We start from the raw sequence: 25,562 nt of genomic DNA on the forward strand, positions 1-25,562 counted from the left end.
TGTGTGCTTTTAAATGTTTGAAGTTATGCTTGGAGAAATCATAGAAATTTACAACAACAACAAAATTACATTTGTATTGTACCTTTAATAATAACAATAATCCTTGCATTTGATATAGCGCTTTTCACGTCGGGAGGACGTCCCAAAGCGCTTCACAGAACACACTGTAAAGTGAATTGACTGTATATTTGTGGGCGAACGCGGCAGCCAATTGCGCACAGCAATGTCCCACAAACAGTCGTAGATTGAAAATGACCAATTTATTTTTGGTTTTTGGAGGGATTATTATTAGGCGTGGGGAGTAAGGAAGCGTACCCAAGGTTGCGCCCTGCCCTGCCTGGAATTGAACTCAGGTCTCTCGCTTACAAAGCGAGTGCTCTAACCACTGAGCTACAGGACTCCGCATTTGTATTGTACCTACATTTGTATTGTACCTTTCATGTCGGCAGGATATCCCAAGGCACTGAAAACAGTGCAGAAGGAAGCTATTCAACTCATCGATGCTGGACCAGCTCTGAGAGCAAGGTGCCCTATCTTATCTTTATACCTCTTCAAGCCTCTATCTTTCATGTACTTGTCTATTTCCCTCTTGAAACCCACAATGGGCTCAGTCTCTAACACCTTACTTAACATAAGAAATGCTAGATGCAAAAAGCCCAAGGTCCATCTAGTTTGTTTTCCACCTTCCTGGCGATCGCATTCACAATTTTCCTAAACCACCCATAATGTTATTTCCTAAAGTATCTAATCTGTGTGTGAAAGAATGAACACTTCCTGCTTCAAACATCTGGACAAGTTGAAACAGCCTGTCATAATGCAGTCCTTCCATTCCCTTAATCATTTGGTGGCCTTCACTGTGCCTTCTCGATTTCTCCAATATCCTTTTAGGCAACCAGAACTGTACACAGTACTCCAAGTATGATCTCACCAATGATTTGCACAGTGGCAGGATTATCCCACTATTTCGGCTTGCTATGGATCTTTTGATACATCCCAATATTTGGTTTGCTTTACTCACTGATACTACGTGCCATTTTCCTTCATGGTCTTAAATATTTTTTTTCCTCTTTATGATTTGCTTTGTAGCCTCATCAAACCAGGCAGGAGTGTCTTTAATCTTGGTACCTTTGCTTCGCATGGGTACACATTGTTCCATCGCCTTCATAATCACCCCCTTGAAGGAACTCCATAGGTCTTCCACTCCCATTGCCATATTTAAGACTGCCAGGCCCACTCCGACTAGTCTTCTCAAGCGCACAAAGTCAGTTTTCTTGAAATTTGGCAGTTTTGTTTGTGTTTTTATAACCTCATCAACTCTTGTGATGCAAATGTGACTGCATTGTGATCGCTGTTGCTTTACGCTCTCCCACTTTTATGTTGGAGATTTGGTCGTCCCTATTGCTCATTAATGAATCCAAGATGTTATCTCCCCTTGTTGGCTCTTTTACAAACTGAATCATAAAACAGTCTTCCGTTAACTCTAGAAACCCCTTCCCTATCTTACCAGTAGACAGATTATTATCCTAATCAATTTTGGGTAAGTTAAAATCTCCAACCACTATGGTTGGTCCTTCACTAGCGGCCTTCCTCATCTCATCCCACAGTTCCAGATCGAAGCTTTCAACCTGGCTTAGGGGTCTATAGAAGACCCCCAGTAATAGCTTACCTGTTATCATCTTTTAAGTCTACCCAAAGTGATTCTGTGTCTGCCCTTTCCTTTTTTATATCCTCTCTGACTTGTGTCTCAATAATGGAGTTTATATATAGTGCCACACCACCTCCTCTTCTCCCGATACAGTCCCTTCTAAATAGCTTATAACCTTCCAGATGTGTATCCCATTGATTGGATTCATTCCACCATGTTTATGTTATGCTAATGATGTCCAATCTATCACCCCCTACAAGACCTTCCAGATTACATATCTTGTTTGTCAGACTTCTTGCATTAATGCAAGTACAGCTCTTGCAGTAAACAGTAAATGTTTTTTGCCTTTCCCATTTACTGTATAACCATTTTTTGTTTCTTTTTCCACCAACCTTTGGAGATAAACCCGTTACATTGGTATGCCTTAAGGTTTTCCCTAATTGGTTTGGGTTCTCTCTTACATCTACAGCAATCACCCCTGTGCCTAGTTAAACACTCCCTAACTAAATTATCTATCCTACCTGCCAACACCTCCACTCCCCATCCGGTCTGTATAGATGCCCCCTATTCCAAAAGGTACCCCATTGTTTGAGGAAACAAAAACCTGACTCCCTACGCCAATGCCTTAGACATACATTGGTCTGCCTAATTATCCTCTGTCTTTCCTCACTAGCACATGGTAAGGGTAGTATTTTGGAAAATACTACACTTGAAGTCTTTCCCCTTAGCTTGGCGGGGCATCCACATCCCAACCATTAGCAGTAGCAGTTGAAATTGCAAGAGGAAAGAAAAACAGGCTGATTGTTTGTCAAAAGAACAACAAAAACGAGAAGTTACAACAAATAATAATCCTCACATTTGATATAGCGCCATTCACATCAGGAGAATATATTGTAAAGTCTAGTGAGTGTATGTCACGTGGATGAATGTACTTTGTGGGTGTGGAAATACTTGATGATCAACACAATAAAAAAAGTGACTTTCCTGACTCCAATTATCATCACAAATCATCAAACACAGTCAGTGACCATCAATGACCACGGGAGTAACAATCCCCCTCCCCCACTTCAGGGCAGTGGTTGGTTCCAAAACTGGCTTGAAAATTGCCTTGTTTTTGTCAATCCTGGTGTGGTTGCCGTGGTTGCCAGCTGCAGAGTACAGTGTTCCAGTTCTGCTTCACCAGATACAGCCTTAAAATTACACTGCGCTCTGCAATTACTAACAACAGTGAATGCTTCACTAGTGCTAAAAGCAAAGATAGCAGCAGTCAATTTTTGGACCGTTCTGGCACTCAACAGCTGTGCTAAAGCTGAGGGGAAAGGTTGCATCTATCACCTTATTTGGCAGGGCATTCGATGTCTCAACAACAACAACAACATTCCATTCATAGAGCGCCTTTCACGTCGGGAGGACGTCCCAAGGCGCTGGACAGTTGGGTCAGGACCCGAGCAGGGGGGAAATTGTCAGGGTGAGGGGAGGGAAGGGAGGGAGCGAGGAGGGGGTAGAGAGTCGAGAGGGGAGCTGAAGGCACAGTCAAAGAGAAAGGTCTTGAGACCGGCCTTGAAGGAGGAAAGGGAGGAAGCAAGGGAAGGCACTGGGGGATAGAGTTCTCGAGCCTAGGGGCTGAGAGACTGAAGGCCCGGCCACCGATGGTAGGGCGGTTGGGGCGGGGGATGTGGAGCAGACCAGAGCCAGAGGAACGGAGGGTATGGGCAGGTAGGTAAGGGGATAGTAGGTCGGAGAGGTAGGAGGGAGCAAGGCCTGTGTAAAAAAAACTTTCTTTAACCTCTTCTTGTGACTATCAAATATATGTTCCTTAGACATTGGCTCCTCTAACAGTGGAATAAGCTTCTCCCTCTTTACCCCCCTATACCAAACCCCTCATAATTTTGTACACCTCTATCTGTTGTTTGCGTGGAAATCACAAAGCTATGAATGTAAATCACTTACCTGTTTCAGAGCTTTTTTGGTATGTTGCTGAGTAGAAGAGAGCAGCTTGTTTTGTGCAATTGAGGTTGAAGAGCTGGTAGAATGTGGAGAGGACATCCCGTCAGGCATCTGTTTTGGGCAAACTGTATAAGAAAGAACAAAAGAAGTCACAAACACAGCTATCAATAAGTTTAGACCTTCATTGTCAGCATTCTGGGCAGAATGTCTAATTTATTTGGAATAATATTAATCCTTGCATTTGTTATAGCACCTTTCATGCCAGGAGGACATCGTAAATCGCTTCACAGGATATACTGTAAAGTGGAGCGACTATGTGTTTTGTGGATGTAGAGTGACTATCAGCTGCAGATTAGGCCCAGTAACAGATCCTGTAAAGAAGGCAAAACCAAAACACGGTATATCGCAACAACCAATTGTACAAAGAGTGCATCCCAATATTTGCCTACAAAATACATAGCCACTACACTGTGCTGCAAATTCTATGAAGCGCTTTGAGATGTCCTCCATACGTGAAAGGTGCGTCATCCAATGCAAGGATTATAATATTATTATTCCATCCTTATTGTCATGTGATCATTCAATATCGGAAAGGAACACTATGCCATCCAACAATTTGATTCGAACACATTTGCAGGAAATTGATTGGAAGTCAACTGAAAAGTCATCCACTGATAACTATTCGTCAAGTCCTTATGCTGAGTATGGAGTTGGTTTCACCCTTCAAATGTCCTTGTGAGAATGGAGTTTGTTACAGGAAAGGTTCTGACATACTGTAGAAGAAGCTAACCAGATGATAATCTGACACAGGCTGGCGTTCAAAATAGTAGTGAAAATAACAGCATGTGAACTTTGCAGACTACTACACAAATCCAACAACAACTTGAATTTATAAAGCACCCTTCACATAGCATCTCAGGCACTGATACATATGCATGTTTGATAGACTTGGAAATAAATGGTCTTACTCCGAGGTTAAACTGAACTGGAGGATTTTAATAAAATCTGGCATGCTACAATGTTTTCCTGTTGTGGGAGAGAGCAGAGATTAACTGCTGCTAATAACACATTCCATAATGTAGCCTTACATTCTTCAGTGTATGGGAAGGACACCTGAATGCCCAAGGCACAAATGTATTAAAATGGACAGGGCTCACAATATTTTTTCCCCACTATGAGTTGACAACAATTCTCTATTTGTATTTGGATGTTGAATGAATGATTTTGATTCAGGCACTGTGAACCATTCAGAGGCACTTTTCCATCAAACATTGGAATCTATTTTACTCTATTCCCTATAAATAGCAATCCTTTTGCTATGTCTTTATAATGGGAATTCATTCACTGAATGTCAAAAAACATGTTCCAAGTCTGAAAACAATCAGAAAGAAGTTCGAGATGTTTTTTGTTCATCAGCAGCATAAAGTTTTGACATCCATTCATACATGGACATGCAATATGTCATCTGTGCTCATATATTCAGAATGTGTCACTAAGAAACAATAATCTTACATTTCATATAGTGCTTTTTACAATGGGACATCTTAAAGCACTTCACAGGATGTATTGTAAAGTGCAGTGACTATTTTGTAGGTGAATGCAGCAGCCAGTTTGCAATCAGGCAGAAAATGAATGGCCAATTTTATTTGGGGGATTGTTGGTCAGGACACCAAGAGAAACACCCTTCTCTTTTCAAATAATTCCATGGATCTCTACCGTACACTTGAACACGCAGTCAGTACCTCGGTTTAAAATCTCATCTGAAGGGTGCACCTCCAACAACGTAGCACACTCTCAGCACTGTATTGTAGTGTCAGTTTAGACTATTACAAGTCCATAGTCCCATAAAATGGGGCATGAAACCACAACTTTTTGACTGTGAGGCAAGAGTCCTAGCAATTGAGCCAGGCTGATATGACTCACAAAAAAATAAAATGCCGTCTAAAACTATAATCTCTATCTAGCCTTTCATAAAAAGAAGTTTTAAATAAGTAAAGCTGTTAAGGCATTTTAATGTTTTATTGAGAATAAATGGCCTGTTTTACTGGATGCAGAAATCAGCTTCAAGGTAACTGCAGACAGATGAATTTGTGCCCTGAAATAATGAAGAATATACCATGAATGGCATGTTTACTTGTAACAAGCTTTCCACAAGGAGAAAGGCTCTTCACAACACCCAGGGGGCTGTTGTCCAGCACTCTCGAACAGAATTAGTGTTTCAATCTTTCCATTTATTTTGCATTTCATACAACTGATGTAAAGCACCACCACAGGGTACATACATCACAACACAATAAGCAAAGCAAGCAACACCAATATCACGGTTACAACCATCACCATTTAGGTGACAGAAGAGCACTATTTATCTGGTGGAACATTTATTGCAAGCAGCTAAATCTCGACCAGTGTCATCAATGTGCTAGAAAGTGGGGAGAAATGTACAAAAAGGCACTCATTCTTTTCAGTCCATGTCTTCTTCACAGTTTAGGGGGTGGATCTTGCGAGACTGATCATCAGTTATTAACTACTGTACCTGAGGGGGTCTGGCCACTCCAGATTACAAAGCTACTGAATAGAAAAATAAATAGAGGATACCTTTCTTTTTGAATGATTCAGAAATTGCTATAAGTAAGTACTAAAGCAATGATTCATCACAGTGGAAAAAGCTACTGAAGGTTTCATGAGCATTTTTTAAACAATTCAGTCAACATTTCTCTATTCTGTAATATACTGTGCAGAACTCCAGTTAGTGGCATTGCTTGAATAATTCAACCTATGAGTTTCATATAATCTTTGGCAACTTTTGTGCTGATTCAACCAATTTACACCTGCAACAGCAGCAGATTCTTCTTGTGATCAGATCTGAGGGCTTTCAAACATTGCACTGTATTCATGGGCACAAATTGGATTTCTTGTGCTCATGTATATTACAGAAGGATCAGAACCAAAGTGACCTAATTTGTGTAATAACATTCTCCCAACGGCATTCAACAACAACAACGACACAACAACAAGATTCCATTTATAGAGCACCTTTCACGTCAGGAGGACGTCCCAACCTAACCTGTTCACTGGTAACAGCACCTTAACACTGGCGAAATTTGCATTCAATCATTTATAAAGCAGCTTGATACTGTGATGGGAGGTCGGTAAGGTGGGTATTTTGGAGGAATGAGATCAGATGAGTTTCTACATTTTTCTTCATCCAAACCATATTGTGATCTTGTGACTTTTTTTCCTCCCTGCATGTTCTCTAATTCCCAACAACACATCCTGAAGACTATAATCCGGGAGAGAATAAATCTTCACTTGGAAGAATATGGGTTAATTAGGGACAGCCAACATGGATTTGTTAAAGGCAAATTTTGTCTAACAAATCTAAGAGAATTTTTCGATGAGGTAACAGAGAGGGTGCAGTTGATATAGTTTATATGGACTTTCAAAAGGCATTTGACAAAGTGAAAGACTTGTAAGAAAGATAGAAGCCCATGGTATAAAAGAGACAGTGGCAGCATGGATCCAGAACTGGCTGGGAGACAGAAAGCAGAGTTGTGGTGAACGGCTACTTTTCTGATTGGAGGTAAGTGTACAGTGGCGATTCCCCAGGGATCGGTATTAGGACCACTGCTCTTCTTAATATACATAAATGATCTGGACTTGGGTATAGCAAGTACCATTTCCAAGTTTGCGGATGACACAAAGTTAGGTAGGGTAGTAAACAGTGAGAAGGATAGTGGAAAAATGCGAGGTAATGCATTTTGGTAGAAAGAATGAGGGGAGGCAATATAGGCTGGTAATACAATCTTAAGGGGGATAAAAGAACAGAGAGACCTGGGGGTGCAGGTAAATGAATCCTTGAAGTTGGCAGGACAGGTAGATAAAGTGGTAAAAAGGGCATGTGGGATACTAGGCTTTATAAATAGGGGCATAGAGTACAAGAGTCAGGAGGTTATGATTAACCTATATAAAACACTGGTTAGGGCTCAGTTAGAATATTGCATCCAGTTCTGGGCACCACACTATAGGAAGGATGTTAAGGCAATGGAAAGGCTGCAGAGGAGATTTACAAGAATGGTACCAGGAATGAGGGACCTTGATTATGAGGAAAGGCGAGAGAGGCTGGATTATTCTCATTGGAGCAGAGAAGATTACGAGGAGACCTAAAAGAGGTCTTCAAAATCATGAGGGGATTGGATAGGTTAGAAAGAGAAAAACTGTTTCCAATGGTGGGTGTGTCAGTGACTCGAGGTCACAGATTCCAAATAGTATCTAAAAGAAGTAGAGGGGAGGTGAGAAGAATTTTTTTCATGCAGCGAGTTGTTTGAATCTGGAACGCATTGCCTGAAAAGGTGATCGAAGCCGATTCGATAACTACTTTTAAAAACGCGGTGGACGGGTATTTGAGGAGGACAGGTTTGCAGGGTTATGGGGAAAGGGCTGGGGAGTGGGATTGACATTACATTACTCTTTTCAAAGAGCCGGCACAAATTCGATGGGCCGAATTCTCTTTTTGTGCTGTACGATTCTATGATTCTATGAACACAATTGAGATAAGATACTCACTATGTGGTGCAATGAGGAGCAAATGCAGTGCTCCATCACTATTTCACACAGCATTTTGGAGCTAATGTGCTGGGCCACTGTTTTGTCATATGAATTACTTTAATCACCGTCACTAATGCTTCAAACAATAATTGCTTGGCAGATAATGTAATTTGAAGAAATATAAACTCAGTCTCATGAAAAATTCAAGTACAGTTTACTGTTGCCTACATAAAAATTGATGCCTTGGTAACTCCATTCTCTACAGGACCAGTATGAATTAACCAGAGCAGGTATTAAAAGATCATTTAAACCATGACTGCATTATCATGCCAAACAGGTTCTCTATATCCACTGTGAATTTTAACAACAGAAATTTCCATATTTTATGTAGATCTACTCTCCAAATACACAACATTCCAGGCACATTTATTGTAAGGTGTTACAAGCTGAATTATCAAATTATCATCTTGAAGCTTGAACTGCTAACAGATGTTGCATTTTATACAGACTGCAAATGTAGCTCTTCTGGAATCAAGTGTCTGTAAAATGCCTTACAAAACTTCATCAAAAAACACTCTAATGGCCCAATTAGCCCATGTACCTTTGGACTCAAATAGCATTTGTATCCAGGACAAGCATGTAAACAAATACACGCACATTTTACTAGCCTGGGTGCCTACTAATATCCCTACATGTGTGTTTCTGATCTCAATTAGATTTGCTGAAGAGCTTTTCCAGTTCTTTTCCTGTAGGGAAGAATGAAGAAAAATAAGTACAGGAGAACTTAACCTGGGCCATGTGAGAAGGGATACTGGGTTCTAATATTTATTCTGTTATTGATCGATATGTGGTCCAATTTGAGCTTTAGAGATTAATTTTCTCCCAATCAGGAAACTTACCTGACATAACAACATGCATTTCTAATCGGATTTTCTAGTTAAATTTGCAAAATGGCAATATTGGTANTTTTTTTGAGAATGTAGCCTCCTTAAACTTTCTTGTCAAAAAAAAATGAACTGCACTATACTATAGTCTTTAGTGCTATATTTTTCATGCCCATAAATGTACTAAGTTTTTTAAAAAATACAATGCCGATCACCTGTAACATGTAGCATGAACAACAGATCAAATACATTTGGGTAAAAAGAGAAGAATAGTAGCTGAAAGTCATCTTGCAAAATGCAAGAGCCAATGTACTCCAATTCGGTAGAATTTAGCTCAGGGATTAAAATGCAGGGACATCAAAGAGACAAGAAGCACCATCAACTGACTGAACAATAAAGCAGTGACAGCGATGAATCCTTGCAATTTAATGACACACCCAAATACTGTCAAATCCTTACTGTACCACCCTAAACTCATGATATTTTCAGGGCAAGTAATTGCTTACAGATTCACAGTTAAATAAGCTTTGTACGAACATATCCAAATTGAAGTATGGAATTGAAAAATAGTGGGGTGGTGCATTCTGCACCCCAATCTCAGCCTGACAGCACAGATGCAAAATACAGTAACAAGCATTAAATCACATCATCTTAAATGTGAGAGCAAAATGAGGAATACAAAATGTAGTCGTACTGTAGGCACTCTGGGCCCAATTTGGGCATTTAGTAAATCCTGCAGTAACGTGCCACTGGATAAAATTGGGCATATACTGTATATCAATTTGAGTATTAAGAAAGGAACATATGGTTTGGGTTTTCCAATTAGTGGTGCTGCATAGTATCTCCATTATGCTGATTTACTGGTCAGAACACACTTTGAATATTGCATTCAGTTTTGGGATTCGATGTCACGCAAATACAAAAAACTATAATACGCAAAATTGTACCTCATCTTAACCTGTAACCTTTATCTTAAAATACTCTGGAGTTGGTAAATTTTAAGAATGGCAGAAACTCTGCTCACAAATTAAAAGATTAATTTATGAATTTTCCACATTCTTTCCACAGTCTTAAGACTTAGCTCTTTGAGTGTGCCTTCAGTCATCTTTTTCCCCTACCTCGGCTGACCTGCCAGCTGCACAAAGCACTTTGAAACATCCTTCTGACATGAAAAACTCTGAATAATATAATTGAATTGTATTATGTTTTGCATTTGATATAGTACCTTTCATGTGGCGAGGTTGTCTCAAAGCGCTTCACAGGATTTTTCTGCAATGTGCAGGAAAATATAGGGAAATAAACACAAAGCAATCCAAAGATTAGAGTACATCAATGAATTTTTTTTATTTGCATGGCATAGAATCCCCAAACTGAATGCTATATAAATTTAAAGTAGCTGTCGGAAAAACTCATCCAAAAAGTTTTTAATAATCTATCAAGGAAGAGGAAAAAAAGTTGGGTTCATAATGAAAATAAATGGCACGATGATTAGTTACTGTGAGAAAGGGTGAGCTTTGGTGGGACCAATGGTCTTTTCTCACCAATGACCCTCCATATGTTCTTTTTCACCAGGAAAATCACTAAAATTAGGAACTCTGTGATCTATAGGATGAGTTCCTATCTACTGAGTTCTTGAATAGCATTTATCTTTATTTGCCCTTTTGCTCTTCTAAGAATTATTGAGAGGAAAATGAGAGAACAGAAGACTGCAGTAGTAATTTATTCATTTGATGTTAAAACATCTTTGTTTCATGCATTTTTACACCAGCCTCCTGATCCAATGACTGTCTGGTGACTAGTCTGGCTGAAGTGATAAATGTTTCTTTCCTATTAGTGCAGACAGATTTCAGATTTGTAAACTCATCCAACACTGGGGGCAAAAAACCAGTCTTTTCTTTTGGGATTCCAACAACCATTAACATTTTTAAAGCGCCTTTTGCATCAGGAGGTTGTAACAAATGTAAATTTGTATTGTATTGAGATCTATTTTTAGAGCAGTGCTTAGTATAACCTACTCACAGTTACCAGAAGGATTCTTACTTCTATTTATTATTAAAGAATTATGCTAAAAAACTTTGCATATTAAACCCTGTTGTTTTTCAATCACAAGAAATTGTTAACAAAGCATCCAAAGCATCCAAAACCAATATGTTCCTCTGCGAGATGGAGGCATAGCCAAAAGATAAAAGAAGCTCCATTCAACATGGTTCATACTTTACAATACCACAATAATCACCTCAAGAATTTGCTCAGTCAAAAGAATAAACCTTTGGGCTACATCAGGTGAAACTACAATTGCTTGGACTCAAAAGTTTGTAGACAACATCTAAAAAGTATCAGCAGCTCACTGAACAAGAGCAAAGACGCAAAGCTCCAACTACAAGATTCAACAAATATTACTACTAAACAGTAACTATCCATAACGATTGTTTTATTCAGCGCTTTGGGACGTCCTCCCGATGTGAAAGTATAAATGTAATTTTGTTGTTGTGGTTGTTGTTTATTGTGTCCTTTATAAGCAGCAGTACATTTACCACCAACATGATTTATTTCAAAGGAACCCAGTTCCCCAAACCTAACAACACAAAAAATAGTAATTCACATCTCTTGATTACCATGGAACATCTTTTAACTGGCACGGCTCTTCCACCAAATCAATAAAACAACCCTGGCCCACATGATTTAATTAATATCAGATACACTCAATTCCTGGGTGATGGCGACCTCCCATACAATCTGTGTGGCCAGCATAGGGGAGTCCCGAAGCGTAGTGGTTAGTGCGGTCACCTCGCAACGAGATGATCTGGGGCTGATTCCTGGACGGGGCAAAACCTTAGGCAAGTTTCCTTACTGCACACACCTCTGTTTACCTAGCTGTAAGTAGGAACCTGGTTGTTAGTTGATTGGAGCATCAATTTTTGGGGGAATAATCCCTCAGAAAAAAATTGGGTCACTCAATCCACGATTGTTTGTGTGCAATTGGCTGCCACATTTTGTCCACAAAATACAGTCAATCCACTATACAATATATTCTGACTGTCCAGCGCCTTGGGTCATCCCCCCGACGTGAGAGGTGCTTTGCAAAGGCAATTTTGTATTGTAATTTTGTATTGTGTATTCTGTGAATCCCTTTGAGACGTGTCAATGACATGATACAGTGCAATATCAAATTCAAGAATTATTATTATATTTCTCTAATGGTGAAAAAAAGACCTTGTTTTTCATATAATATCAGCTGGGCCAATATAAAAGTGTGGAAATATTTGCTAAAAATTGCGGGGAGATTTACAAAATTGAGCAGGGAATTGCGGGTGAGCTTGCCAAATTTTATGAAAAATTGCGGGGAGTTGATTGGTGCTATTGAAGTACATTTTACTGCCATCCTATATTTTTTCACCTTATTAATAAAAGCTAAACATAAGGAAATAACACATATTAGATTGTTTAAAAAAAAAATTAATTGCTTCTCTAACATAAACTGGGTGGCCCTTTTTTTCGTGGTGACGGTGGGGGGGAAGTGTGGACACCAGCGAGGCGACAGGAGCTCACCACCTCCTGCCTCTCAGGGCCGGCACCACACACAGACCCAGAGACCCAATACGAGACACACACACTCACATACACAGAGAGAGATACACACTCTCAGAGACACACATTCTCAGAGATATACACACACACACAGACACACTCACAAACACACACAGAGAGGAGAGACACTCACACAGACACTCACACACATGGAGAGAGACACTCACACAGACACTCACAAACACATGGAAAGAGACACTCACGCAGACACTCACACACATGGAGAGAGCCACTCACACAGACACTCACAAACACAACAGCAGTGGTTCAGAGCAAAGCCCATTTGCCACTTGCGCCACACAGCGCACGGGCGTCGCAAGCCGCTCAGCCTACAATGACGTCAGGTAACCAGCGAGCGGCCCGGGGGCTAGAAACTTCACTTATAGCGGATTTGTAGCGGAGGTTGATGTTTGTGCTGGATTCCATGGAGAAAGTGCGATTGTACTTTTCAATGGCCCAGGTTATCAGTTATGAACTCAATTGGTAGCTCAGCCCAATTCTGGGGCTCTTCAGTCCAATTTGGTTTTGCTTCAACTATCAAATCCTTTCACTGATGCCTGTGAATGATTCCTTAAGACACTCAGCACAGGGATGGCACTTGAGAGGATAGAGTGGAACGCTTTATTTCCATTCTAAAGAAACTGAATTTTGGAGACCCTTTCATCAATGAATCAAAGTACTCTGTAATGGCTCCAAGTTCTCAGGATCCCTGGGTTCCTCTGCTACTTCCATTACTAGTACAATTTCTAATTCAGACTATTAAGAACAATCTAGACATATTAAGGATGTCACATTTGTTTGTCACCAAGAATAGCAATTTATACACAGAGGCAAATGACACATTATCTTTTTATGTAGCCTGTGAACCTCCGCTACATTGCCCGTCTCCGACAATACCTCACCACAAAAGCTGCCGAAACCCTTGTCCGTGCCTTTGTCAACTCTCAGCTGGACTACTCTAACGCCCTCCAGTCTCCCCTCCTCCACGATTCACAAAATTCAGGTCATTCAAAACTCCACTGCCCGCATTCTCACCCATACCAAACTCCACACCCAATTACTCCAGTTCTTGCAAAACTCCACTGGCTCCTTGTTACAGAGCGGATCGACTTCAAGATCCTCACTCTAAATCCCTCCTTTCCTTGTACCCCCATATCTTTCTAACCGCCTCTGGAGCTCTTTAACACTGCCGCGGAGCACTATTGTGACTAACTACCTCCACATGTCTCCCTTATGAACCATATCCTCCCCACACCAGAAGGAATAATCTAACTGCGCACCACATACTTCTACAACAACAAAGGCTTGCATTTATATAGTGCCCCTCACACGTGGTAGCATCCCAGAGCACTTTTACTTCTATCAACACTTATATAACGTCCTCCACACAGAGTAGTGCTCAGGGCGCTTAACAGTGGCGGAGCCTGCCTCAGAGCCGGTGAGGGGGAGGTGGCTATAAGCATGGTCGAACAGGAAGGTCTTCAGGCAGGACTTGAAAAAGGGGAGAGAGGGAGCAAGGCGAAGGGATTGAGAGAGAGTGTTCCGGAGTTTCGAAGCGTAGTGGCTGACAGCATGACCTCTGATGGTTGGGCGGAGAGTGTGAGGGACGAGCAGGAGGCTAGTCTTTGGGACGTCCTCCCGACGTGAAAGGCGCTATATCAAATGCAAGGATTATTATTATTATTATTAGTCAAGCAGAGGCGCCTGGTGGTGGATTGGGGAGTGAGGAAGTCAGAGAGGTAGGGAGGTGCCAGAGAGTGAAGGGTTTCAACACAAGTGTGAGGATCTTGAAGTCAATCCATTCGGTGATGGGAAGCCTGGCTGGAACTGGTGAGATGTGGTTACGGAGTTTAGTCCAGATAAGTATGCAGACGTCAGAGTTCTGAATGAGCTGGATCTTTAGTGGAGCTGAGGAGTCTGTTTGAGTAATCCAAGTGGGAGGTGACAAAACTATCTTTAACTATCCTTACTGTAGTTAAAGCAATACATTTAACAGTAGTGAGAAAGCAGTCGTTTTTAGTTTAGATGTCTGAACCACGCTCCAATAATAACCTGGAGTTAATCTAAAAATACAACTGATTGAGCAATTTGGAATCTTAATACTCTATTACTTCCATTTTAATTTCTTGACTATTCAGATTTGTTGGTCAAAAATCAATTATATACAATGATTAGGTTAGCAAACAGACAATACTATTGTATACTATTGTGTACAACTGAAAAAACTTATCCATGTTTTTAATGTTAGCGAATAAATGAAATAAAGATTGATATAAAATGCCACTATATAAAATTGGGCATTTACTTCATGGCTGTCTGTGGGACATTGCGGTGCGCAAATTGGCTGTTACGTTTACAATACAGATACAGAGTTACTACACTTCACAGCAAATTCTATTGCTTTGAAGCAACATGATAAGGCTCTATATTAAATGCACAAGTTAATTATTATATGTAGCAGCTATTAATTGGGACCCTTGGTGGTTTGATTCTTATTGACTGTATTGAATGAATTTAATCTTATTCAATAAACTTTGCAAAATTAGAATAACACATGTATCTATTTGTTTCTGCATTAATTTTTTCACAGCAGCTAAATACTTGCATGACAATACCTGCTTTTAATTGAAAATGAAGGAATATTTTAACAGCATTCCTCTCTTTGACGTCCCAGATTCCACCCAGTTTTAGTCAGTAAATTCAGAATTGCAGAAAATTCTTAAAATTCATTCTTAATTTTGAAGCCAGTTCTTTTTAAATACTATGGAAAATTGGCTTCCAAATTAAGGCTAGATTTAAAGATTTTTTGTAATTCTGCGCGATCTGTAATTCTAAGACGAAAAGATTTTACAGGTTAAGACTTGGTGGGATTTGGGGCTTTTAGTTTGGTAAAGTCAATCATCCATTGGTGGGGGGAGAGGCGGAAGAAGTTATTTTATTTGTGCAGTGAATGGTGCTAACCAAAACATGGGAATAAAAAGCCTCAAGACAGACTGACTAAATACAAACTTACTGCACAACATCATCAAATGCAGTACAGGCACATGCACCTCATTAATCACACTACCATAAATTATGTAAAAGTACATTTCAAAACATATCTCAGGCGGGAGGGGGGAAAAGAACTGAGGCATCAAGAAACAAATTGTTCACTTCAATGAATTATTGACCAGAATACAGCTGTAATCCTGCTGCATGACACAGACATGATTACTTATAAATAGGTGATTCTGATAGATCTAGTCCAGAAGAGTATGAAAGAATACCAAGTACACACTACTTGTAGCAACTGTCAGTTACAGTCAATGTTTCTGAACTCTCAAAATACACATCTAATGTCTTGTCTTTTAAATTTGCAAACTACTGGTTATGTACACAGAAATTACCGGCAAGTCCACATACCTCCATTTTCCTCTCCATTACTATTGTTTGTTTCAGCCATTTCACAGCTGTCTAAATCTGATTCACCGTCCAAGTCAATGACCCCGTCTGCTGACATTACCAATTCATCTTTCTGTAGATAACAAAAACAGTTAAGTCAATGGTCACAGATCCTTTCTTACAAAGGAAATGTGTTTTATAAAATGGCACAACAGCTATTTTCCATTTAAACAGACGGCAGCTTGCCAACCTTACCTTGGTATTACATAGTTCTACATCTTGTTGAGACGAGCCATGCTCTGCATACAAAACATATGGGAGACTTTTGCCCCTTGTACACTGATGAATAATGCTTTACACTGAACTACTGAACTGAAAGCCCAATTCCTTAACCTCATAACTAGAGTCTGCCTTCCAGCTTTAATTCCAGTCAGTGACATCAGTGCCCAGACTCCTGAAGAGAAATACAAATCCTTCCATATTACTGACTGTGTCCATATCTTGAATCTGAATGGTTTTAACGATTGCAAGGATAATAATACACAAGAACAATTAGAACAGCCTAGGTCTTGGATCAAAGGTGCCCTTTGCAGCATATTACAATGAGATTTATCCATGACAAAAATGTTTCACCTGCATAACATTTTTGCTGTTTGTGTTAAATAGTTTATAACTTATTTAAGTAAGAATCTGGTCATCCTGGAAGGATCAGTGCACGGTTTGAGTGCTGCTATCAGCCTGCTATCCTCAACTTCTCAGTAAAGGGTGCAGTCATCGATATTACATTAAATCCTAAACTATTCTTTGAGCAGCTCTCTCCCTATTTCGAATCCTTTATAGCTTTCAAAAATGGCTGACCAGTCTTGCACAGTAGCAGTTAATTCCCCATTGCTGCTAATGTGCTTGGGTGACTGATTGGTAGACAGCCATCACGTGTTCGAACATCACATAGGGGTATCCTCAATCACCTGCCTCAGTTGTGTATAAATGCAAAGAGTTCAACAAATCAAAGCACTGTATTTTCAAACACTACTAAAAAATTAAAAGACGAATTAAGCAGTAATGCAAATACAGCATGGAATTGAGCTTGCAATTGATTTTGAAGGGTTGCCTGCAGCATTATTGCTAAAGCAGTTTTTTTTATACAAAAAAAGATTATTGCCTCAGTTAACCACTGAGCCAAACTGGATCAGATGAGTGAAATTCCCATCGCAATGAGAAGCAATAGAAAGTATTTGATCTCCTTAATGGTAAACATAACCAAAATCATTACACTATTTTCTCCTACATTCAAACATTTATATGGATATGTGCCTTTACCCTATCAAACAGTCTTTTATGAAAAAGGATATAGGTCAACACGTTTCCTATTTCTTCACAACGATAAAGAAATGTGTTTTACTGAAACTGGTTTCAAAAGTAATTATATGTTTACTTACTTTAAGAGCATAAAGACCCATCTTTCCTGGGATTCGACAGAAGGCTCCATCTTCCACACGAGCATTTGTATGGAGCATAGCATTAAGGCAGGCCAGAGGAGATGTTCCGCTGATTTGAGACAGATGCATAAATAAATGTGTGAGCACTTCCCACATGATATTCACTTTCAACTTGGACTTTGTGCAAATTCCTCCAACCCTGACCAGCATCTGCATTACAATAGTGGATTCAGAGAGCAAAATTTAATCTTGAGCATTCGTAAAGTAAGGTTTCAGCCATAGCAAAACAAAAAAAAATTACCTTTCAGGTTTTCAATCTAAAATTTTGCACGTGCATTGGAAAACTTAAAAGATAACTCCAAAACCTCACTCAAAAAACACACAGGCAATAATCTAAGAAACCACTGTGATCTAAAATGCCACAATGATCAAAGAAAGGGAAGGTTCAAGGGTATCAGGATTCAATGAAATGAAAAAAAATGCATTAGACTGACTTGGAAGTGGGGGCTGGGAAAAGCTATAATCTCTACCCCTCACCAACCCTCCACCCCACCCCGCCAGTCTTTTATTATGAAGTTGTCTATACTGATTTTAAATGTGATATAAACTTCTTGCTTTTATGTTCAGCCTGGTTTGTCTCAAAGACAATAATCCTTGCATTTTGCCCACAAATATACAGTCAATTCACTCTACAGTCTATTCTGTGAAGCGTTTTGAGATGTCTAGAAGACGTGAAATGATATCAAATGCAAGGATTATTATCCTGAAGCTCAGTGGTTAGAGTAATAATAATAATAATAATCCTTGCATTTGATATAGCGCTTTTCACGTCAGGAGGACGTCCCAAAGCGCTTCACAGAACACACTGTAAAGTGAATTGACTGTATATTTGTGGGCGAACGCGGCAGCCAATTGCGCACAGCAATGTCCCACAAACAGTCATAGATTGAAAATGACCAATTTAATTATTGTTTTTAGTTTTGGAGGGATTATTATTAGGCGTGTGGAGTAAGGAAACTTGCCCAAGGTTTCGCCCTGCCTGGAATTGAACTCAGGTCTCTCACTTGCAAAGCGAGTGCTCTAACCACTGAGCTACAGTACTCGCCTCACAAGCAAGAGACCTGGGTTCGATTCCCTGCAGGGTGAAACCTTGGGCAAGTTTCCTTACTCCACACACCTAATAATAAACCCTCAAGAAAAAAAAACAATAATAAATTGGTCACTTCAATCCACGACTGTTTGTGGGACACTGCTGTGCTCAATTGGCTGCCGCGTTTCGTCCACAAATATACAGTCAATTCATTTTACAATATATTCTATGAAGCGCTTTGAGACGTCTAGAAACGTGAAAAGCGTTATATCAAATGCAAGGATTATTATTATTATTGCATTTGATATTGCATGTTCGTGTTCATATGTAATTATGTGAAGTATATCTGTGAAGCGTAACGACTGTATATTTGCAACAGCCATTTTGCACACAGCAAGGTCCCACAAACCGTTTTGAACACCAATTTATCTGTTAGATTGTTTGCCTGGCACCAGAGAAACACCCCNTTTTTTTTCAAATAGTGCAACATGGAAACCCAAGGGCTGGCCGAGACAGGCAAGGATGTGCCACCCCCCTAGACAATCCAGCAGCCTGTCAGAAAAGGAGGGAAAGAGAGAAAGAAAACCAGACAAGTCATGTTGATAGGGGATTCAGCTATTCGGTTTACAGACAGAATTCTGTGCAAACTGGACCCAGAAAATCAAATGGTAAGTTGCCTCCCAGGCACACGAGTTGAGGATCTGATGTCCCACGTTGACAAAATGCTAGAGTGACCAGGTGAGGAACCAATCGTGGTTGTCCATATGGGAAGAAATAACCTAGATAGAAGTAGACCAGAAGTCCTACATGCTAAATTCAGGGCACGAGGAAGGAAGCTAAAGGGAAAGATCTCAAGTGTAGTTTTTTCAGAAATACTCCCCATACCATGTACTAGTGAGGGGAGACACAGGGTAACAAAACAACTCAAGAGGAAAAAAAAGGCATTTAAGGCCATGTAGGAAAATGGCACAGAGGAAAGACGGACTCATTACCAGAAGGCATGCCAGGATCGTAAAAAAGGTATCAGAATGGCTAAGAAACAGTTTGAACTGATCGTGATAAGAAATGTGAAGGATAACAATAAAAAAGATTTCAGTTACATTCAAAGGAAAAGGACTTGTGTGGAGTCCTGTAGCTCAGTGGTTAGAGCACTCGCTTTGCAAGTGAGAGACCTGAGTTCAATTCCAGGCAGGGCGAAACCTTGGGCAAGTTTCCTTACTCCACACGCCTAATAATAATCCCTCCAAAAAAACAAAACAATAATAAATTGGTCATTTTCAATCTACGACTGTTTGTGGGACATTGCTGTGCGCAATTGGCTGCCGCGTTCGCCCACAAATATACAGTCAATTCACTTTACAGTGTGTTCTGTGAAGCGCTTTGGGACGTCCTCCTGACGTGAAAAGCGCTATATCAAATGCAAGGATTATTATTATTATTATTATTATTATTATTAAAAGAAAAACGAGGGATGGAATAGGGCCGTTGAAGGTGGGATCAGGTGAGGATATGACAAATGATGCTGCACAAGCTGCAGAAGTACTAAATAAGTTTTTTTGCCTCAGTTTTTAGTAAATAGATGGGAAATTTATTGAATCTGGAAAGAGAACTCAGTGGTGTTGCAGAGGCACATTGTGACACTATACATATCATTACCACCATGGTTGCTGAACAACTATGCAAACTTAAGGTAAATAAATCCTAATGGCCAGATAAATTGCATCCAAGGATCCTTAAGGAACTAAGGGAAGAAATTGGAGGAACTCTGGATACTGGAGAGGTGCCTGGGGACAGCAGAAACGCAGATGGTACTCTTAGTACAGACTAGGGAGTTTGATTTCCATTGTGGGTGAAGTTTTAGAGAGTCTTATTACAAATAAGATCATGGAGCATCTGGGCAGTATTAAAATGATAAAAGATAACCATTATAACAAGTTCTACATTTTTTCAACCTGCTAATCCTTGGTTTAATGTGTTCTATTTCACCAAATGTGCTGCAAAAATATCAAATCTGTATATTTATTTTGTGAATATTTATAATAATCATTGCATTTGACATAACTCCTTATCGTTTTGAGACATCTCGAAGATGTGATGAGGCGCTATATCAAATGCAAGAATTATTATTAATATCATGTCATCAAAATACCTCAAAGACCTTCACAGGATGTACAGGAAAAAGTGACCATGTGTTTTCTAGGCAAACCTGACAGCCAATTGGCACACAGCAACATCTGACAAACAGCATGAAGACAGCCCACTTATGTCTCTGAAGCAGGAGGGCTACCAACAAAGCCAGAGTGACACCTAACAGTAACAAAATGGATGAACTATAACAGATTCTAAAGCAAACGTAACAATTTTTTTGAGCATTGTGTTCTAATTGTTGATCAGCAGTACTGTATCACTAATTAATAACAACAACAAATTAAATTTGTTCAGTGTGTTTCACGTCAGGAGGCCGTCACAAGATGCTGGCGTTAGGGATCCATACCCGAGCTGGTGTTTGGGATCAAGAGGGGTGGACGGCAGGGAGGGTAGGCGTAGGAGGGTGACAGAAGGCACGATCGAAAAGGAAGGGCTTGAAATGGATCTTGAAGGAGGCAAGGGAGGAGCGAGGCGGAGGGACTGTGGGATGGAGTTCCCAGAGAGGCTGAAGGCCTGCCCACCAATGGTGGGGCGGGCAAGACTTGGGACGTGAAGCAGGGCAGAGCCCGCTGAGCAGAGGGAGCAGACAGATTGGGAAGGGTTAGGAGGTTACAGAGGTACGGATGAGCGAAGCAGTGAAGAGCTCTGAAGGTGAGAACCAGGATCTTAAACTGTATCCCCTGTGTGATGGGGAGCCAGTGGAGTTGGGCAACAATGAGGGTGATAGGATCATGGAGCCTGGTGGGAAGAGGATGGGCTGCAGTGTTCTGGGTGATCTGCAGTCTGTGAAGGGAGGAGTTGGGGAGGCCAACAAGCAGGGAGTTTGAGGAGTCGAGCCTAGATGTCACAAATGCGTGGATGAGGGGCTCATTGGCCTGTGGTGAAAGACAGTGATGGAGCCAGGCAATGTTGCAGAAGTGGGGAAAAGCGGAGCGGGTCATGACACAGATATGGGGGATGAAGGACAGTTGAGGGTCCAACAGGATGCTGAGGTTCCGTATTGGCTACATGAGATGTAGTGTGTGCATCCATGAAGGGTGATGCTGTCAGCGCGAGAGGTATGGAGGTAATGACAACAGCGGGAGGGGGGGGGCTCTTCAGGGGGGCCTCAATCAGGGGGGCCTCAGACTTGTTGATATTCAACTGGAGAAAGTTAACTTGATGTCTGACAGGCAGTTTGTGAGTCCAGCAGTGGTCCTGGAGTCGAGAGAGAGAGAGTTAGAGTTGGGTGTCATCCTCATACATGTGGAAGTTAATCCCATGTCTGTGGATGATGTTACCAAGGGGGAGCATGTATATGTTGAAAAGGAGAGGACCAAGGACAGAGCCCTGAGGGACGCCACACTTGATGGTGCGGGGGTTGGAGGAGAAAGCCGTTTGTGGAGACAAAGTAGAGATGGTGGGAGAGGTAGGATTTGAATCAGGCAAGGACAGGTCTGTGAAGTTTGAGCTGAGAGGAGAGGCGGTGAAGGAGGATAGAATGGTTGATTGTGTTGAAGGCAGCAGAGAGATTGAGGAGGACAAGGAGGCAGAGTGAGCCTTGGTCGCCCTGGACAGAATGTCGTTCGTGACTTTGACCAGGGTTTTTTCCGTTCTGTGTGCAGCACGGCAACTCGATTGGAGGTTGTTTGTAGAGGGAATGGCGGAAGAGGAAAGAGCAAAGCTGGGAAGTGACGACACATTAGTGAGAAGGTAACTGAACGGGTCCTAACTTTCTACAGATCTATGTTGTGAATGGTGAACACATAACAGGGAGCTGTGATGGAAGAATTCAGCATCAACGAACAGCCTGACTAATTGCAGACACAGCACCTTCAAGTCACTGGTTGGTTTTCCCATTACACCACCACCCATTGTTTCCAAAACTGTTTGCAAGAGGGAAGGAGAAAGTGTCTTTGTAAGTTTGGAATGGAAAGGTGAGAGTGATACAAGGCTACCTGACTTTAAAATCAGATGATGGATTCTACAAATGCTCACATTTATGACTTTGTGGCTGGATGAAAGAGACAAGAGACTGAATCATACAGGATTGGGGAGTGATGGAATCAACAACTGCTTTATATTAGTGATACATTCTTATGTTAGTATATAAAATACTGATTGGGATAGAGAAAATAAAGTCAGGCCAATACTTTCAGATAAGCCAAGGCAGCAGCCAGGACAAGATAGCATTGGTTCAGGGTTTTGAAGGGCAATTTTAGCACAAACCTGAGGAAGTATTACTTCACACAGAGGCTTTCAGCGCTCCGGGACGCTACCCCACGTGAAAGGCGCTATATAAATGCAAGATGTTGTAGTCGTTGTCAATGGGTGGAACAGGTTACTGGGAAGAGTGGAAGAGGTCAGGACACTGGTCTCATTTAAGAAACAACATGTTATCGTAATAGGAAAATTGTACTGTTTGAATTCTTGAAAGAATTATATCAATTGGGCTGAAGTTATTCATTCATCCAGCCAGGAGCAACAGTTCTCCCCACAGCTTTAAAAGGGGTTCAATTAAAATTTAAAAACACTGGAAATTTACCAAGATGAAAATGAATGCAATGCAGATAATATCCGGGGGGTCTCGGGTGTTCTAGGATCCTGGGTGATTAACACTTCAACCAATAGTCCAGTGAGAGTTCAACTATGTGTAAGGACTGATTCTTTCAGTCAATAGCTGAGAGTTCAGGCTGTGTTGAAAACTTCCAAACGTTTGAAAGTGAAGCAGCTTCATAGCCTGGGGGAGAAGCTAGAGTTCTCATTACATGTTGATGAGAATACAGGTCATATAAGTGTTATATGCTCGGGTCCAAAGCATGCCAAACTTTCAAAGTTTAGACACTATCAAATATAATTTAGATGTTGATTTTTTCAAAACAAATACAGAAGTTCTACAAACATCAAATATTTTTCTGTAACATGACTGTTTTGGGGATTTGGAATTGATTTGCGATACTGTAGGTCTGTACTTGAAAGAAACTAGGAATTGAAGGAGTGTTCCTGCATATAGAAGGGAGTAATGGGAAAGAAATCTCTAACATAATTCAACACGGTAACATCTTCTGTTGCATCTGGTACAAGTACAATCAAGACGTGACTTAACATGTTAATGGAAATTGGATCAAATACTGAGATGACAAATTACTTTACTTCCAGGAAATAAGGAAATAAGGTTTCTCCAGGCACACCTGGCTGCACTGTTGATTTCCAGCATATTCTCTTTCAGAAGGAATCCGCAAGATTATAAACCAGAATAGATTTTCAGAAGTCTTGATAAACCAAGTCTTCCTACCGAGGTGACATTTATAACTTTTTTTGCTGTTAGCGTGAATTCCTGTTTTTAAATATTGCAGGGTGGAGTGGGGGGTGATATTAATGTGTCTGTAACTGGTTGTGTAGTGTACTAGCTGTAACTGTGTGACTGGTAACGTATAGATTCATCATTTCAATTCCTTAAACCTCCTACCACTCTGACCTGCTGACTCCCTACCAACCTGCTCGTTCCCTTTGTTCAGCGGGCTCCGGCCTGCTCTATGTCTCCCGCCTGACCCGCCCTACCATCGGTGGCCGGGCTTTCAGCCTCTCTGCCCCCACACTCTGGAAGTCCATCCCACAGTCCCTTTGCCTCGCTTCCTCCCCTGCCTCCTTCAAGGCCGATCTCAAGACCCTTCTCTTCTTTGGTCTCCCTCCCACCTCACCGCCTTCCCTCACCCCTACACCACCCCTCCCCCATGCTCGGGCCCCGACACCTGACTGTTCAGAGCTTTGGGACGTCCTCCTGACATGAAAGGCGCTCTATAAATGTAATTTTGTTGTTTTTGTTGTAAACAAGAGCAGGAGTCCTTAACCATTGGGAAAGAGGAAAGAAGGGGAAAGCTTTGTTCAAACTTGGAGAGAGAAATACTTGTTCTCCCAAAATGCAAGTGCAAACCTATACCACTCTTTAGTGGCTGTCTCGTAAGAACCATCAGACACTTGAGCCTTTATTGTCTGCCTAATATCTTGATCAAGAGGAATAAAAGACCAAAAAATTAATCATTACTATACAGTGCCCTTATTGCCTTTTACAATACAGTAAAAATTATGTTAATAAATACTCACCTTCTAATCCATGTTACCAGGAGATGAGGGGGAATCCAGAATGATGAAGCAGAAAAAAAAGAAAATAATGAATCCCACAGAATGTACAGCATAAGCAATTTAGATACAATAAATAATCATTGATTTGGTATGGTGACTTTCAGGTCAGAAGGAAGTTCCAAAGCGCTTCACAGAATGTATTGTAAAGTGCAGTGACTGTATGTTTTATGGGCGAACGTGTAAGCCAATTTTGCGCACAACAATGTCCCACAAACAGCCATGAAGTAAATGACCAATTTTACTTGGGGGATGGATTGTTGTCCAGGACACTGACGGAAGCTCCCTTCTCTTTTTCAACAGTGCAATAGAATTTTTATTGTCCACCTGAACAGATAGTGCCGTAATCAATGTCTCATCTGAAGGACGGCACCTCTGACAATGCAGCACACCACCAGTACTGCATTGTCATGCCAGCTTAGACAATATGAGTTTCAAGTTACAACGTGGGGCTTGAAACCACAACCTTCTGACTCAGAGAAGAGAACACTACCAACTGAGCCAGACCGACACACTACACTACATACATAGAATACAAATATTTATGTAAGAGAAAATTTCTGTTAATATAAATGTAAAATTGTTGTTGTTTTCACACATTGTTAGCTTCAGCAAATTTTGTATTCAGTGCTTACTGAAGAAAATCCTATTCCCATTATATGTGAAACACAAAACAAATCACTACAGTTAGCAAACAGCTCCTTATAATTGCATATGCCTAGCTCTTTTTCTCTCTTCCCCTTCTCTATGGTTCTTTCATGTTGCTGCCTCTTAGG

At 40.7% G+C, this 25,562-nt stretch overlaps 1 protein-coding gene across 1 annotated transcript in view; it reads right to left on the bottom strand.

Annotated features, from left to right (window-relative positions):
* LOC103175369 (ASXL transcriptional regulator 3) overlaps positions 1–25,562 on the bottom strand; it is a 90,840-nt gene that overhangs the window by 45,304 nt on the left and 19,974 nt on the right. The window contains exons 3-6 of the mRNA XM_042331665.1: positions 25,253–25,255; positions 17,430–17,538; positions 16,012–16,123; positions 3,596–3,717 (exon numbers count right to left, since the gene is read on the bottom strand). Coding sequence (XP_042187599.1) covers positions 3,596–3,717; positions 16,012–16,123; positions 17,430–17,538; positions 25,253–25,255 — 346 coding nt within the window. The remainder of the gene's footprint in view (positions 1–3,595; positions 3,718–16,011; positions 16,124–17,429; positions 17,539–25,252; positions 25,256–25,562) is intronic.

The sequence above is a fragment of the Callorhinchus milii genome, unplaced genomic scaffold, assembly GCF_018977255.1.
Source record: "Callorhinchus milii isolate IMCB2004 unplaced genomic scaffold, IMCB_Cmil_1.0 Scaffold2, whole genome shotgun sequence".
In the NCBI taxonomy this organism is placed as follows: Eukaryota; Metazoa; Chordata; class Chondrichthyes; order Chimaeriformes; family Callorhinchidae; genus Callorhinchus; species Callorhinchus milii.